At 48.2% G+C, this 18607-nt stretch overlaps 1 protein-coding gene across 1 annotated transcript in view; it reads left to right on the plus strand.

The window, feature by feature from the left end:
• Positions 1 to 3630: 3630 nt before the first annotated feature.
• Positions 3631 to 18607, plus strand: part of LOC135828961 (nascent polypeptide-associated complex subunit alpha, muscle-specific form-like) — a 28995-nt gene continuing 14018 nt past the window's right edge. The window contains exons 1-3 of the mRNA XM_065341395.1: positions 3631 to 4177; positions 10849 to 10984; positions 16801 to 16990. Of these exons, the coding sequence (XP_065197467.1) occupies positions 10883 to 10984; positions 16801 to 16990 (292 nt within the window). The 5' untranslated portion in view covers positions 3631 to 4177; positions 10849 to 10882. The remainder of the gene's footprint in view (positions 4178 to 10848; positions 10985 to 16800; positions 16991 to 18607) is intronic.

The raw sequence follows: 18607 nt of genomic DNA on the forward strand, positions 1-18607 counted from the left end.
CGTCCGAGCCAGATCGACCAATTGTGAGTTTCAGGCGATTTGAAAGCAACAATTAAGGCAGTTCCAGCAGAGTCTCTCTCGCTGCAGAAAAACCTTTCTCCCTTCCTGTGGCAGTGACTTTAGCTGCTTCTCTGCATCTGCGACCGATATCGCCATGCACTGTGCCGACGCCGTGGGCCTTGCCACGGATCGTTCTACTGGCTTCCTGGCAGTATCACCCTGTCGTCCGTGCGCGACCTGGTAAGACGCGCCGTGCTCCTGTACCTGGCGCAGAGACATCCCGTAGCACCGCCGTTCGACTAGGTACGTCTTCATCTCAGGTCCGCATTGCTTCAAGATTACCTGCTTTGCCATTGCTTGCAGCACCGGGGACATTTTACCTATATCGGCGCTATACTTGGTGTCCACCTCACCATCTTCTGTCTTAGCGAGTGTGGCCCACACCTCTACCTCTCGGCAAACACGGACAACGTATTGGTGAAACGACTCATCTGACCGCTGCTTGCCTGTCAGCAATGTCTTCCACGCTTTATCCGGAGTCTTTCCGAGCGAGGCAAGCAACTCTCGCTTTGCTTCCTCGTAATTATTGCATCCAATACATATCCTCTCCGCTTTGCTACCCGCTAGCGCGATGCGCAGTCGCAGCAGCCATTCGCTTTCTTCGAACTCGTTCTTGGAACAGATGTCCTCGAACAGGTCAAGATAACGCTCCAATGGCTGCGTTCCATCATATGAGGGGATTTCCATCAACGGTTGATGCCCACCGCTGTGACTGGGAGCTTCCTCTGTACCTCCCATCGCGGCTTTACCATCACCCTCATACGCATTGATATTGGCGATGCGCTCGTTAATCTCCTTTAGTGTTTTGTCAAACTTGGTGCGGAGCGCCTCCTGTCGCCGTCTGGCACTGCGCTCCTCACGCTCTGCGTACTGTTGGAGCCTCTGCTCCACATGTACCTTCAACAACTCGCCTTCTAATTAGGCCTTGGCGGATAATGCCGGCAGAAAAATTGGCAGAATTCGGTACTTTTTCTGGTGAGTTTCATGCATGTTTGGTATGTGGATAAAGAAATTGAGCAGAATTCGAGGAATTGCCCGCCATAAGGTTTGTTTGGTTCTGCCAATTTCGGTGCAAAAAAAGCAGAATCTGCCACCTTTTCGAGCATTATCCGCCAAGGCCTACTTCTAATCCTAACCGCTCTCCATTGTCGATAAAGCTGGCTTCCAAATTGTTCCATAGTTCCTCTGCCATGCTCGCTCCTATCCTGGCGTGGTCGCCAAATGTTGTGAACCCTCTAAGATTCTCTAAATTGTCACGATCGTACGACCACACGGCACGAGGACAACTCTCTTCCTTTACACAGTATATTTCACTTCATCGAATAACTAGCAATGAACACTAATAACACCAGCTATTTATAGCATGCAAAAAACAGCGTACATGCAAAACATACGCATATATAACGGGACATAAAGCTGTGTTCACAACTGGCGGGTGGACGCGGTACGCTTGCGGTTCATGCGCCCCCAAGCGCGCGCTCAGCCTTTCACAAAAACAGCAATCCGAGTCGTATTTAGCGCGTGCGACACCTTCGAGTACTAATTTTTTGACCCCGCCAGTCAAAGTGACTGGCATGTACGCTGATACGCGCCTGATACGCGCTGAAAATTCCAACATGTTGGAAGTTCCATTTCGGCGCGTTTCCGTACGCATGGCGCCCCAAAAGCCAGCAAAAATACGCACAAACGCGTGGTTTCACGCGTACACGCGCCAGTTGTGAACACAACAGCGTATACAGCAAAACGCACACAGCGCATATAGCGTGTGCCATGCAGCAACATCAGCGGTACGGCGGAGTCGAAATACAACATTGCAACGAATACAATGCCACACGCGCAGGCCTTTCCCAATTGAGAACTGGTGGTTTGCAACACCTCTCGCATTGCGGCTGAAAAGCAGCTGGACCGCCTTCACATACACCTGACGAGAGCGTCTTGATAGGCTTCGGCGTGCCCGCCACAAGGTGCCAATTTTCTTTGCAACCTTGGTGACCACATAGTATACATGGGTGTCCCAATCTAGGCGATTGTCAAGGTGAACGCCGAGGTAACGCGCAGAAGACGCTGAGGGGAGGAGACAGTCGCCGCTTTTGACTGTTACTTCCTGTACATGCTGCTGGGGAGAGATAGTCAGAACCTTGCTCTTGGTGGCGTTGAAGATGATGCCTCGGGACTTCAGCCAACCGGCCAGAGCAATTGCCGCTGTGGTGAGGGTTCTGGACGCTTCCGCCGCTGAGGCCTGGGAGTCGTACAGGGCTATGTCATCTGCAAATTGTACACTTGGCACAGGCGAGGAAACCAAAGAGACATCTCGTGAGTATAATTATACTGAAGAGGATAGGGCCGAGAACAGAGCCTTGGGGCACTCCGCAGGTGCAAGCCAGAGCAGGGCTGGTTGAAGGCGAGATGAGGATGTGCTGCTTGCGCCGGACAAGTAGTCGACGAACCAACTAAGCCCTCCCGTTACTAAGGGCTTTTCCAGAAATTCCAACCGCAAGGAGGTCTTGAATTAGCTTGACGTGGTGCACTTTATCGAAAGCCTTCGACTTGTCTAGTAGGCACAGCCCTGTGGTCTTGCCACTGTCTCTCGCCTTCTGCAGATTGTCAGTCAGCACACAGAGGGCGTCTTCCGTGGAACATTTCTTGCGGAAGGCAAATTGTGTTTCGGGTAATACCTTGTTCAAGTCCAAATGACGAACTAACTGGCTGGTGTTGCACTACCCTCTCCAGCAACTTGGACACTATTGGGAGAAGGGATAAAGGTCTATAGTTGGTGGGGACTGATGGGTCACCGGCCTTGTAGTTGTACCGTGGCAAGACAGACGCCAATTTAATGCGGATGGAATGGTTCCTGTCCTCAGCGAGGTGCAGAACAGCACAGCAAGAGAATATGCAAGCAAGTCAGCACACTGCTGTAGCAGAGAGCCCGGTATGCCGTCACTACCTGTGGCTTTCCGCGCATCCAACTTCTCAAGGAGACGTCGGACGTCAGCAGGAGTCACAGGATCAAGTTCGGTCAAGGAGATGGGTCCAGCGGGACCGTGCGGAGTACAGAGTTGTTCAGGACGGTTGGGATCGGTGACAATGGAGTGGAACGTGTGCTGTCGGCCACCTCACTGATGCTACAACTAGGATCTTGTCGGCGACGTGAACGCCCAGTGACTGCATTTAGAATGGCCCAAGACTTCCTAGGGTTGGCGGCCACATTTTCTTCGCACTGACGGGAGAAGTACTCGTTTTGCTTGCGCCGATACGCGTTCTGAGCAGTATAATATTGCGTACATGTAGATCTACAGCACAGTATCAAAACTAAGTTTCTTGTAGATCTACTAGTCTTGCATGTGACTTCGTCTTTTCACGTCACTACATTTGTAGTAGTGGTCACTCGACTCCTACAATCTAGATCGCCACTCGCCAGTCCGCCTGCACACTTGGGAAAAAATATTTTTCAACTGCATGCAGTGGCCGAGTGGGTACGGGTTTTGAGTGCTGCCCGTCACTGTTCACAACGCCTCATTGTGGCCCAAATGCTAGGGTAATCAGGAGGGAAATTGCGGAAGGGCTAGAGGAAAAGGGAAGCCTCTTGAGAATGAAGAGCTATGACAGGACAAATGAGGACGATATCAAAAATCACTTTGGAAAATGCTGGAGGTTTTTCAGGATACGGAAATCAACGTGAGTCTTCTCTACTTAGAAACGCTCGTACTCAGAGATGTGAGCATGCGACGACAGAACTACTGGGAGATTGCATTCGGTCACGATGCGAGCGGCAAAGAGACTTCATTGGGAAACTCGACCATCAGCATCATTCTAGTTGCAACTCCGGGCTGGCTTTCATCAGCTGTCTCACGGCGCTCGCGGTTTGAGCTCCTGCCGTTGTACGCGCAGTTAGCTGCTGGTTCCAAAGAGCAGCCATCACACATCATTGACAGCATATCTACCAGGAAACGGTTACGGATCACGCAAGCAGAAGTCCAATCGCCCTTCGCCGCCAACCAGAGCGCAGGCCGAGCAGATTTGCACCTCAGAAGGCGAATAACTTTGACAGGTCGTCTGAAAACGACGTTTTCCAGCTTCGCGGAGACTTCTGCCGATGATCGACGTGGATGCGAAGGAGGTGAGTGAAAACGAACCGTGGCCACTGGGGAACCAGAAACGGGAATCTACAACCTCAACTTAGCTCAGACTTTGATTCGAGTGTTGCAGTTTGACCCGTCTTATGTCCTGTCCGTTTTTTCAATAGTTCACACGATGCACTGCATGGGGTTCACCGAGATAGCAAGTAGCTATGGGCAATATAGCTAGTGCTGTACTAACTTCAGTGCGGAGTTGCAGCCACACGACAGTCAGGTTGTGTTTACATGAGGCGTTTCAAACCGGGTTGAGTTCGACCTGGGTCAGATTTCAACCCGCCATGTACACAAAATGAATGGCGCGTTTACATAACGCATTGCGCTTGACCCGGGTTGATTTCAACCCTCCCCTTGGGGGGGGGGGGGGGGAGGGTTGAAATCAACCCGGCTCAAGAAAATCGTATTAACGTACATCTGTGCGTATCTTGTGCCTGGTTTGAACAGCACTGTACATGCAAATTTCGCGCGAACGGATTCGCGTGACCATACAGGACTCTAGAAGTTGACTTTTGGCGGCATATCAGTATTTGACCCGGGTCAACTGTCTTCATGTAAACGCTCACCTATTTTGTCTATCGTACAGACTTTCAACCCGGGATGAACTCGACCCGGGTTGAAATGTCTCATGTAAACACACAGCCTCAGACATATCAGTCTTCATTATGTACATGTAGGTGAATGAGTTACACTGGTTTGCAAGTCACCCTTCTAGTTAATCTGACCAGTCCGAGACAGGGCACAGCCCGTAACTTTGAAATGTGCGTAACTCCGAATCACATAATTGTGATTTGGGATTTAGGGGTCGTCCGTAATTTTCGAAAAATTAAAAAATCCGTCCTCGTGCAAAATTGTCTCTGACCCACCCACCCACCCCCCAATTTTTCCCATTAATTTTTTGATTTTTACCGATGCCCAGCTCGAAAATAAGAACTCCTGACCCCATGTTTTCTGACTGCACCTGTGTCAAGTACCAGTAGCTAAGTACAGTGAGTAGTAGGTCTACCGACGTCACGGCCATGCACCGTCCTACAACTATACATGAAAAGTCATGTATCATAGTAGATACTGGTGTTTGCGACAATCGATCCTACACTACGTCTACAGTACAGTACACAGTCAGCTATATACTGAATCAGTGCAACAAGTGTATCAAAGTCACTGGAGCGAAAAAAAAAGAAAAAAAAGTACTAAGGGGTCGTCCGTATTTTTCGAAAAATTAAAAAATCCGTCCCCAGGCAAAAAGGGGGTGGGTGGTCAAGTGTGCTGGCGGAATTTAATTTTTTGATTTTTAGTACTTTTTTTTTTTCGCTCCAGTGACTTCCATACACTTGTTGCACTGATATAATATATTATAGCTGACTGTGTACTGTACTGTAGACGTAGTGTAGGATCGATTGTCGCAAACACCAGTATCTACTATGATACATGACTTTTCATGTATAGTTGTAGGACGGTGCATGGCCGTGACGTCGGTAGACCTACTACTCACTGTACTTAGCTACTGGTACTTGACACAGGTGCAGTCAGAAAACGTGGGGTCAGGAGTTCTTATTTTCGAGCTGGGCATCGGTAAAAATCAAAAAATTAATGGGAAAAATTGGGGGGTGGTTGGGTGGGTCAGAGACAATTTTGCACGAGGACGGATTTTTTAATTTTTCGAAAATTACGGACGACCCCTAAAAATCAAAAAATTAAATTCCGCCAGCACACTTGACCACCCACCCCCTTTTTGCCTGGGGACGGATTTTTTAATTTTTCGAAAAATACGGACGACCCCTTATGCCATTATTATTATGGCATGGCTATGGTGTCTCTATTTCCACTAGAAGTAACAAAAGAGTAGTAATATTTCAACTACAACTCACCCCAAGTGTAGAGCGAACTGCCCGTAACTTCGGTGTCCGTATAACTGATGTGTCAGTGTACAGCCAGACCACGGAAACTTCATGTGCGGGATTCGCATAGGCTACAGTCCCTTTCAAAACTATAGACGCGTACCTAGGCGAAAGCCGTTATGCCAGCCTCTATACCACATAAAATCTGTGATCACTTTGTGCATAAATTTTTCCAATTTGGGCGTCTGTTATCCAATCGCTTAGAAACTATAATTATTATGAGAGTAATTGTGGAGCGGACCTGAGCAATATTCCGAAAACTATTCTCAAAACGTTCCAGCCAAATTTGAAATATTTCAAAAACACTGTGCGTCTATAGTTTTGAAATGGACTGTAGAGTGCGAGAAGATGATGCAGTGCATGCCTGCCAACCATCCCGATTAGGTACAGTCCTGTGGGGTGCCGAAGAACTGGGGGGTCAGGGTTCTAGCCTAGCCCATTCTTATTTTTAGCGAACAAAGCAGTTTCGTTCTTATTCGATGGAACAGTCTTACATGTACATTTATGCAGAGATATACGTCTGAGTGTACATTATAGTGTACATTTCAATTTCCGTTCTTATCTGCAAAAATCCAGCCGAGAAGGTTCCAAAAAATTGGTGAAATTCTAGCCTGGCCGTTCTTCGGCGGTCCGTTTTTCGGCGCCCGACAGTACCGTAGGGACCGTCCCGGTATCGAGGTGGGAGTACGACTTCCCATCCGATGACCAAAGCTGGCAGTGTGCACTAGGCTGTGTTTTCCAAGACTGGGGGTGGTGCTTGGCACCCAAAACTGCGCGTATCACATGACTCACGGCTACACTTCACACAACTATTATACCTAGGTACAGTAGAGTCGCGCGCCCAAGATCGTTGTTTCCAAGGGGTTAGCCTGGGACGTTCTTATTTTTCAGCAATCTGGCTGTGTTTTTATAGCACGTTCTTAGAAGCAATCCCTACTGGATCATAATGTATCCCACAAGCTGCCAGAAAACCAACACCGCAGGTCTTAGCTTTAGGCTGTGGTGTTCTTAGAATTTCAGGCTGGACGTTCTTGGGCTGGACGTTCTTCAGCGCCCGACTCGACTGTATATCGTTGTCCCATTCTCAGGTTTGCAACGGTTGGCAGGTATGACCGTGTATCAAACACCACTGAATGGGCATGTGCGGATTTGATATGAGCCGTAGTCACGACAGTTTCACATCAACTCCTATTACAAAAAACAGGCATGGAAGCCCTTTCAACAATGATTTAGTGTACCGCCAACGACAAATTCACGATCCTGTTAGAGTGTATAGTAAACTCCACGTATAACGAACTCGCGTAATTTTCATAGCGAATTTCGCGATATAGCGAACGATTGTCCATTTCCCTATTTGAACCCACGCAACATGGCCCATTTATAACAAACCTAATCTTGTAGGGCTGCATGCAAACCAAGGGCAGTTACTGTATACGGGCATGGGTCATATGTCAGTGATGACTTGCTACTGGTGTAGTGTGAGTGCATTTCTGTTGTAACGAACGTCGACTTAAAAAAAGGAACTAATTCTCCTGCACAATGGTGTTCGTTTTATCAGGAGACGACAGCACACTGTTGGGGAGGGGGAAGGGGGGGGGGGACATTGAAATTCGGTGGGAAATCAAGGGGCCACGAGGTGTTCGCCTTGCAGCCGTGAGTAGGCATGCGGAGCACATTCATACTTTTAGGACTCTCATGGGCGCTGGACACGACGGATATACTTTTTTTTTGCAGAGCGTGCGGTGTACGACAGTGCGTGTAGGCTGTAAGGGGTCCGGCCCTGGTCATTCCACTGCATTTCAATGACTACAACAGTTCAACATCGGTCATCTATGGGGGAAAACCCCCTGTGCCCTGGACCAGTTCCCAACATGTACCCTGGCAGTCACACTCTGTATCTACTGCTAAAGCGGGATTCACAGAAGCTTTTTTTGCGATGCGACACGCGATGCGACTGCCGCGAAACCGGGAAATCCCCAAATCGCAGCCATCTCGCACCCCACGCAACTGCCGCAACTGGGCCATCGCAGAAGTTGAGCTTGGCTCAACTTTTGCGATGCGATGCGACAAGCGATTTGGCGTACGATTTTGACCTTTTCTACAGCAAAGTTGTACAAAGGTTCAAGAGTTGCCTATAAATTTGTACAAGTTGTACCAAACCGCGCGAATATCATGGTGACGTACCCAAATCAGCAAGACTTTGTCGCATCGCTGACTTCTTCTGTGAATGGTACTTCACGAGTTCGCATCGCACGCATCTGTCGCAGATCGCGTCGCATCGCGTGTCGCATCGCAAAAAAAAAGCTTCTGTGAATCCTGCTTTACACAGCTGCATAATGCCGTTTATTATTTTATTTGTTATTTTACTTGTACTATTATTATTTTTTCGGCACCGCAGAGGATGATGATGATGATGACATCTACCCGCATTTGCACCAACAAGAATATTTCTTTTGGTACACCTTTCAAGGCGTCGAGGGCCGTGAAAGTTCAAGGTGCCAATCATGCACTTTTGCTGGGACAAACATGTTCCAGTAAAGCATTTGGTTCTGCTGCGCCACAGACAATTAACGGAGCATCAAGTGCTGGCCCAGGAATTGTTACATTCATGGAGAGTTGTCGTTGGACAATCGTTTCAATTTCATACAGGTCTACTCTCGTTAGTGGACAATCCCACGTGTTTCAAATTGCATGTCAGGGATGAATTTATCCGGTATCGCATTGCGGTTTGCTACGCAAAATCGATCTATTGCTACTCAAAAATCACAGTGACACGCAGAAAACTGCGATACCTACATTATACTAGTGCAGGCTGTCCATGCTTTTTGTAGCTTACACCACAATTGAGATTTTGCATAGCAAAAACTGCTATGCAAAAACTGCTATGCAATACTGCTATGCAACTTGAAAACCTGACAGTAAATTCATCCCTGCATGTCTTATAACTAGTGGTGTGCACGGGTAGTCGGGTAGCCGTGCTACCCGTGAGGACCTCAGGTTTTCGGGTACCGAATAGTACCCGAAAACCCGAAGTCGCAGATGATAATTATTAGGGGTCAAAGGGGTGTACCGGTTACCCGGGTACCCGACCGTTAATCTCAGGTACTGTTAGTGATAGCTTGCATACCGGTAGGACCCAAGAAATCGAGCTGCAAAAGTGCTTTTGGTTGAGAAATTTTTTGAAACAATTGTTGAGATGAGGTCTTTGTCAGGCAAAATAATGGCGCAAAATGCAAGGCTATGTCCGGTGTATTGCGTATGCGCAATTTTATCGATTGTCAAAATGGCCGCACATAATCCTGTCGGTGCGCTAGCAACTCTGTCCAAAGTGAATTTTGACCATGGCACATCAATTGTGGTGAAGTCCTAATGTTTTTATTAGCTTGCCAAGGCCGTGGAATGCATAATTCCATACTCCGTTTCCATGGTTACCATGAGTTGTTACCATGGAATTTCGTAGTATGCCTTGTGCGATCACGTCTAAAATTTGTGGACTCCTTCATTAGCCCCTTAGCAACAGTTTAGGGTCAAGTTTTAGGTCAATGTTAGAACAGAGGCCATGCAGCATGTCTGTGTATGATGGTCCAACCGGTAGGTCCTACCGGTAGGACCGAGGTCTATGCAAGCTATCATTAGTAAAAGGGTACCCGTTTGGATTTTGATGAACCAGTCAGTATGAAGCAACACTGCTGGGATCGTGTATTCCAGGCGGGAGTCAATTATTTACAACTCCACGCTGGATGTCTGCATTGTTGTTGCATTATCGCACCTAGTAGATCTACTCCTGCGACTATCAGACACCAATCGATTTGCGAATCAAAATGTGATATCAAAATGCAACCCGAGAACAGATGAATTAAAATCTTGATTTATGTGAAAACTGCGCAAAAAATTAAACATGTCTGCTAAAGGGTACCCGTTAACCCGCCCGTTAAGAAAATTACCCGTTCGTTAGTTAAAGGTACACCCGTTTGACCCCTAAAATATTTTATTATCATGTACAGTGCACGTGTACAAATTCATGTGATACTCCGCTTGTCTACCCAGTGTGTAAGGGAACGGGTGCAAAGTGGAGTTACTCAGCCCTACTTAAAACCAGTATTATATGCTACAGTCAGACGTCGCTTATCCGATCCTCTTTTATCCGGATCCCTCGCCATCCGGAGGAAAATTGTTGGTTACCGATTTACAGCATTTGCCATGCATACACACAGTATTTGTGTTCGATTATCCGGTTCCCTCGCCTATCCGGATATTTTTGTAGAAAACGGATGTGTGCGGTTATGCGAGGTCGGACTGTATCTTGATGTGAATTTACGCGTTTCAGGATGTCAGGGGATTTTTAATGGCTGCCTACCAATGAGGTTTGTCTTGTAACTAGGGCTGAGTCGGGTAGCATTTTCTTCGGGTATCGGGTTCGGGTAGTTTTCCACGGGTAGCACGGGTACCCGATCGGGTAATGTTTCCATGGTGACATCACAATGCACCCCTTCCCTTGCACACTGGGTAGATAATGGTAGACATACGGAGTACTACATGAATGTGTACACGTGCACTGTACATGATGTCATCTGCGACTTCGGGTTTTCGGGTACTATTCTGTACCCGTCTACAAGTACCCGAGGTCCGCACGGGTAGCACGGGTACCCGACTACCCATGCACACCACTAGTTATAACCGATGTCGTACTAACAAGGGCGGACCTGGATCACTAACCTAGCTTGAGACATCAATGTTGTGATGACTTCCTTGACTTGCAGGCCGTCGACTGCTTCTTGAGTGTCTGCGATCACCATGGAGGTACCCGGTGCTGAGAGTCGCGAGGTGGCTGACCAGCCATTCTTGATCCAGCAAGCCAGTGCCCCACGTCCCGGAAAGCCGCCCGTCACGAAAGTGGTAAGTGGATGGGCTTGGCTCTTTTGTGTTTGGTTGCAAAGCAATACCGTATTTCCCCGAATATAAGTCGCACCATCTTGCACTAAAATTCAAGGGTAAAAAAGAGGGGGGGGGGGGGGTGCGACTTATAATCGAGCGTGACTTATTACTGAAGTCAATATTATCAAATCAGTACGCCTCAAACCTGAAAATGGGGGTGCAACTTATATTCGAGTGTGACTTATAATCGGAGAAATACGATACTTTTTTTTTGTCGATACATCCTCCGAGTACTTTAATTTGTCTCTGAGCTGGATAGGATAGATGCCTTCATCAAGTACAGTCTGGATAGGATAGATGCCTTCATCAAGTACAGTCTGGATAGGATAGATGCCTTCATCAAGTACAGTCTGGATAGGATAGATGCCTTCATCAAGTACAGTCTGGATAGGATAGATCCCTTCATCAAGTACAGTCTGGATAGGATAGATCCCTTCATCAAGTACAGTCTGGATAGGATAGATGCCTTCATCAAGTACAGTCTGGATAGGATATATCCCTTCATCAAGTACAGTCCAGCTCAATGAAGTCTCACCCACTGGGCACTGCGCAGCCATAGACCTGCGAACACTGAGATGTTCACTCATGCAAGATGCAAAGCTGAAACAGGCGGATTTCATTGAAAAAGCACTATGCAGGTTTCAAATCTCTGCACACACATACACGCACGCACGCACACGCGCGCACACACACACGCACACACACACACACACATGCGCGCACACACAGACAAACACACACACATACACAATACAATACAATACCATAATGCCCATCCGGAGATGATGGCAGGTCCTGAAAGGACCGACAGTGTTTCAGTCACGCGGAACAGAACTTCGAGTGGCGAGTGAGGTCCTGGCGACGACAAAAATCTCGGCCGCAGTGGCACCTGAAATCCCGAGACACAGGTTTAGGCGGCTGGATGGTGTTGCAGGCCAGTCTCCACGCACGACAGTCCTCGGCTAGGCTGTACCAGTCATCGATGTGGCGTTCCTCTAGGTCAATCACGATGTTTTCACGCCAGTGCTTGCGTGGCCCGTGGCGAGGGCGCGTCTTCTGGAGCTTACCAAACGATACGCACTTCGGCATTCCACACATACACACATACACACACGTGCGTGTGCACGCGAGTGCGCACGAACTCACTCAAGCGTGCGTGCGTACATTCTTCATCCTTTTGTTAGGGTTTCAGCCGTACGGTTAGACGAGGAGGCAGAAATGCCTGTGTATCTTGTGAAGTAAATACAAACACACACACACACATACACCAGGGCCTGTTGGAGAGCCGGGTCAGCCGGGTCACGCGCCCGGCTGGGGAACTGCATGACCTGGCTGAACAGATAACGCCGGGTCCAGTCTGACCCGGCTGAAAAATGTCTCAAACTGACAATGGATTCCTAAAATACCGGTATTTTACGACTCGCGGACCCCATATATCTGTTGCAAATCTAGCGCAACGTACACACTACAGTCTACAAGCGACAGAAACTCGGCTTGGGTCAACTGGTTGGAGCACGATCTGGCCAGCGGCGAGCAGGAAGTCAGGACATTGAAAGTCGATGGGGCAAGCAGTCAAAAGCGTAACTTTGGCTATAGCTTTTGACACAGTTGCAAGTTTTGAGCAGGCTTTTTGGTTGTTTTTCTGCCGGATGATCTGACCCGGCTTGACCCAGCTGGCCTGCATGCGCCAGGTACACTCTGACCGGGCTGTGTTGAATGTCTAGAGCAGGCCCTGATACACACACATACACACACACATACACACACACACACACACACACACACACATGACCTTGACCTTTTGACGCCCATCGCCAGAGGCGATGATAGCAATGTTACGGCAGAAGCCATAGCAACTTGTGCTGGGATTGCACCATTCAACAGCTTGCAAGGCTGAAGAATTGACCGTCACTATTCAGCCTGGTCTACACCATACAGCTATTTGAAGTGACTTTTTCTGGCCAGTGAATCCCTATTTTTGGTCTTTTCATTTTTTGTCCCCGCACACACATCACACCACATACTCCGGCATGCACTGGCTGTTGGTAACCACCCAGGAGAATGAAAGAAAAGTCAGGAAGAGTCTGAGAAAGAGAAGAAAGACACACACACATACACACACATACACACACAAACACACACACACACACACACACACACACATACACACACACACACACACACACACCTTGGACCTTGGACGCCCATCGCGTAGCGATGATGGCTCAGACGCGGCAGTGGGGGGCGTGCCTCTTCAGGTCCCCAATGCGGCCAAAGGGACGGCCACATGCGCAACGGAACTCTTTCGGTCCGGGTGGAGGAGGCTGCTGACGACACAACCGCTTCCAGGTTGGGCGATCCTGGGCTTGATGGAACCATTCTCCCTCTCCGATCTGTGCCGCAGCTAGATCAGTGAAAACAACGTCACGCCATCGCTTCTTCGGACCGTGGCGGGGGCGAGTGGCATATAACTCGCCAAATACCATCTGCTGCGGAGTGCGGTGTTCCTCCATACGGGCAATGTGCCCCAGCCAGCGCAGACGATGCTGTCGGAGCAAATCGGAGATGTCAAGAGACATGCCAAATCGCCTGCCCAATTCTGCCGATGTGAGCCTGTCCTCCCACTGCTGGATCCGCGATACACCGAGGATAGACCGAATACAGGAGCGATGGAAGACGGTCAGCCGATGGACGTGGGTAGCCTTCACAGCCCATGTCTCTGCACCGTAGAACAGAGTGCTCAGGACAAAAGCGCGATATACCATGCACTTAATGCCGATGGATAAACCCCGGCACCGGAAAATCGGGGTCAGGAGGCAACCAAACACACGAGATGCCTTGGCCAAGCGGGAGGTGATCTCCACGTCCAGTGACCCATCGCAACTCACCACACTACCGAGGTAAGTAAAGCCGGAGACCATCTCCACAACCCCACCACCATCGAGGACGACATCAGGTTGTAGGTCCCCCGGGCCGACTGCTATGGCCTTTGTCTTGGCGATGCTGACAGTGAGACCCCACTGAGAGGCACAGGCGATGAACTCGTTTGCCAGGGTCTCCAGATGTTCTCTTGATGTGGTGTATACAGCGGCATCATCAGCGAACTGGGACTCGGTGACTTGGTACGTGTTCAGTCGTGCCTTGGTTGTTCGATCCCCAACAAGCTTCCGGCCAGGGCGTGAGCGCAGGGACACGCCGGGAACAGAAGAGCGGGAACGCCAAGACGACATTACGGCAGCAAAATACAGATTGAATAGGGTGGGGGCAAGAGTACAGCCTTGGCGAAGACCATTGTTAACATATATGTCCTCCGTCAAGCGACCAGATATACGAACCCGAGCCCTCATGCCGACATGTAGGGACCGAATCAGGCTGAGAAGGGTAGGTGGAATACCGAGCTTCCCGAGGACAAGCCACAACGCCTCACGAGGTATGCTGTCATAAGCCTTCTTCAGGTCGACAAATATGACATACAGTGGCGTATCATGTTCGATGGCCTTCTCGATTAGCTGGCGCGCCACAAACACCAAGTCGACGCACCCACGTCCCTTCCTAAAACCGCACTGTGACTCAGGCAGCACATCCTCGGACAGTTCCTGAAGGCGATCCTGGATAACCCGTGCAAACAGCTTACCGACTACATCCAACAGGCTGATGCCTCGCCAATTGTCACATGACCGTAGGTCGCCTTTCTTCGGTATGGGTACAATCTCAGCGTCGCGCCACTCAGAAACAACGGAGCCACCTGCCCAAATCTGGGAAATCAGAGAATGAATACGCCGGTGGAGAGCAAGACCGCCACCCAGCACCAATTCCGGCACAATACCTGACGAGCCACCAGCCGTGCCCCTACTCATCCTCCGCATTGCAGCCATCACCTCCTCAAATGTCGGGGCCATGTCAAGTTCATGACGCGGCTCAGCAGTAGGCATGTTATCAATGACATGCATACTAAACTGACTAGCAATGTTGAGCACTCTGTCGAAGTGTGCATGCCAACGCGTAACAAGACTTTCCGGGCTGTCAGTAAGGTGTCCGTCTCCATCATAAACCGCCGAGGGTGTGACCGTACGCCTGCCATCATCCACTCGCTGCAATTTTCGGATGCATTTCCACCTCACACAGCCATCCCTTTGAGCACGCTCAGCATCACCGACCACCTCACGGATCCATTGTTGCACACACACACACACACACACGCACACACAGACTCCCTCGACTTAGGCTAAAGCCTGCGGAGAATCCATATACTGCAATGTCGCGTATAAAAGCAGGTGCTTACGGCCACATACGCCGGGGTTCAAACCCTGCTTTTATTCAATTTATGCTTCTATTCGAGACATGCTTCTATGTCAACATCATCAGTCTGCACTGTGCAGTGCATACTGCCATGCATGTACGCGCACATGAACGTTGCAGAGAGCGGCTTCTATTCAAACCATGCTTCTGTGTCACGACGCGCTTCAAAAAAATCGCCTTCTATTCGAGTCATGCTTCTATACAGGTCATGCTTTTATACAGGTCATGCTTCAATGCAGGTCATGCTTTTATACAGGTCATGCTTCTATACAGGTCATGCTTCTATACAGGTCATGCTTCAATACAGGTCATGCTTCAATACAGGTCATGCTTCTATACAGGTCATGCTTTTATACAGGTCATGCTTCAATACAGGTCACGCTTTTATACAGGTCATGCTTCAATACAGGTCATGCTTTTATACAGGTCATGCTTCAATACAGGTCATGCTTTTATACAGGTCATGCTTCAATACAGGTCATGCTTTTATACAGGTCATGCTTCAATACAGGTCATGCTTTTATACAGGTCATGCTTCTATACAGGTCATGCTTTTATACAGGTCATGCTTCAATACAGGTCATGCTTTTATACAGGTCATGCTTCAATACAGGTCATGCTTTTATACAGGTCATGCTTCAATACAGGTCATGCTTTTATACAGGTCATGCTTTTATACAGGTCATGCTTCAATACAGGTCATGCTTTTATACAGGTCATGCTTCAATACAGGTCATGCTTTTATACAGGTCATGCTTCTATACAGGTCATGCTTTTATACAGGTCATGCTTCAATACAGGTCATGCTTTTATACAGGTCATGCTTCAATACAGGTCATGCTTTTATACAGGTCATGCTTCTATACAGGTCATGCTTTTATACAGGTCATGCTTCAATACAGGTCATGCTTTTATACAGGTCATGCTTCTATACAGGTCATGCTTTTATACAGGTCATGCTTCAATACAGGTCATGCTTTTATACAGGTCATGCTTCAATACAGGTCATGCTTTTATACAGGTCATGCTTCAATACAGGTCATGCTTTTATACAGGTCATGCTTCTATACAGGTCATGCTTTTATACAGGTCATGCTTCAATACAGGTCATGCTTTTATACAGGTCATGCTTCAATACAGGTCATGCTTTTATACAGGTCATGCTTCAATACAGGTCATGCTTTTATACAGGTCATGCTTCGATACAGGTCATGCTTTTATACAGGTCATGCTTCTATACAGGTCATGCTTTTATACAGGTCATGCTTCAATACAGGTCATGCTTTTATACAGGTCATGCTTCGATACAGGTCATGCTTTTATACAGGTCATGCTTCTATACAGGTCATGCTTTTATACAGGTCATGCTTCTATACAGGTCATGCTTTTTACGTGACACTACAGTATATACAAATACAATAAACAACATTCAAACACACACAAATTCTCATCTTGCTCGTATCTTGTGCTTTCCGCAGTGTTACGTGCGCGTGGCCGACTGCTCGTCCGTTCCACCATGTGACGCCATCGCCTACGTGCAAGCGTCGTTCGTTCTCGCCGACGAACGTAGCGGCAAGCAGTTGTTGGACTTGCCGTACATGGGCATACAGATGCTGGACGCAGACCTGAATACAGGCACGGTGACAATTGTCTATCAACGATTTAACGGTTAGTTGAGATGACAGGCATGAGCACCGGCATTGTTGCAGGGACGTCGGGCACGGTACGGTCACTACGGTATTGACCGTACCACTTTTGCCCGAGGTACCCCGTCCTGTGAATCAATAAAGTAGACTGATCGGGGATTTAAAATCACACAATTTTCAGCTCAGCCACCACTCCCCCACCAGTAAATTGCACTTCAGATGGCTGACAGTAGCACACTAAAATACCTTCCGACACCCCTGTGTTGTGTATGCAGGTTGTGATTTTCATGGTACGTACTGTGAATGCTCCGGATTGGTTGTTATTGTTGTTGTTCTGGTCTTGTACTCTTGAAGAGAAACCAGAGTGGCCAGTGCATGAAGCAGAGTACACAGAAAAACCTTGGCTACCGTTCGCAGTGCTCTATACACGGCGTCCAGAGCTTAGTACGAACGAAAATCCGGTGGAACAAAAAGTGATTAAATGTCTTTCATTTTTCGGTTTAATGCTGAAAAGCAATCATCAGGGATCTTCTGATGAGTACTTTTCAGCATGAAACTCATGAGAAGAGACATTTTTAAAAATCACTCTTTTTTCCACCGGATTTTCGTTTGAAGCAGAATACATGTATGTGAGTAGATAGAGTACTAGCATCACACAACAGGCATAATGACAATTGTCTCTCAACGATATACCGGTCAGTTAAATACTGTACTTCCGGAGTAACCTTATAATCCGCACTGGAGTAGAAGCCGCACCCAGGTCTTTTGTCACGCAATACAAACATCTACCGTGATTATCACAGTTGATTGCCCAGAATACTGTGAGCCTCGTCAGCTTTCCTTGGGTGAATTGCTGGTGTATATAGTGCGGCGTGCACTCTGGAATATACGGTAACAGAACTGCATTCGAACAAAGTGCTGTGCTTAGCTGAGCATGTGAGAAAACGAAGAAAAAAAACGAGCTTAACATTTTCAGAATTCAAGAACGCCCAGAAGCAGGAGGTCGTTGCCTGTCCCCCTTTCAGGGTCATGGTGTATTTGTTGTTGTTTGTTGTTTCTTTTTATTTGAATGCGCAATACCAAACGGGCGATACGCCCGATTACATGGAAGCGAATAGAAGAATGCTAAGAATGAGGCATTTTGGTGAATATCATTTCAAGTGGAAATACTGATCCCGGGAGGCACTACAAACAGGTACAAAGAAAGTCTAATCGTATTTGTAGTGTCTCTAGCACTGTGATGCAGGGAATCATGCATGTGTGCACGCGTATGTGTATTTGCATGATCTGCGGACAGAACTGTTTCGTCCTTTGTGGACTCATCAGCGCAGCACGGAGAAAACGAGGCCGGACCTGATAGCAATGAAAAATACAATTTTCCATAGCCAGATTTAAACCAGGCCCGAGCGTACCTTGCCAGAGTGCTCAAACTGATACATCAGTGAGCTCTGCATAGCGCAAAGAGCAAAGGCACTACCCCACACGAGAGTGCTCAACTGCTGCAAAAGCAGTTATGTGTATTTGTGTGCGTATTTGAGGGCATGCGTGTTCATGTGTGTGTGTGTGTGTGTGTGTGTGTGTGTGTGTGTGTGTGTATGTGTGTGTGTGTGCGTGCGTGCGTGCGGCGTGCGTGTGTTTG

This window comes from Sycon ciliatum, chromosome 12 (genome assembly GCF_964019385.1).
Source record: "Sycon ciliatum chromosome 12, ocSycCili1.1, whole genome shotgun sequence".
Lineage (NCBI taxonomy): Eukaryota > Metazoa > Porifera > Calcarea > Leucosolenida > Sycettidae > Sycon > Sycon ciliatum.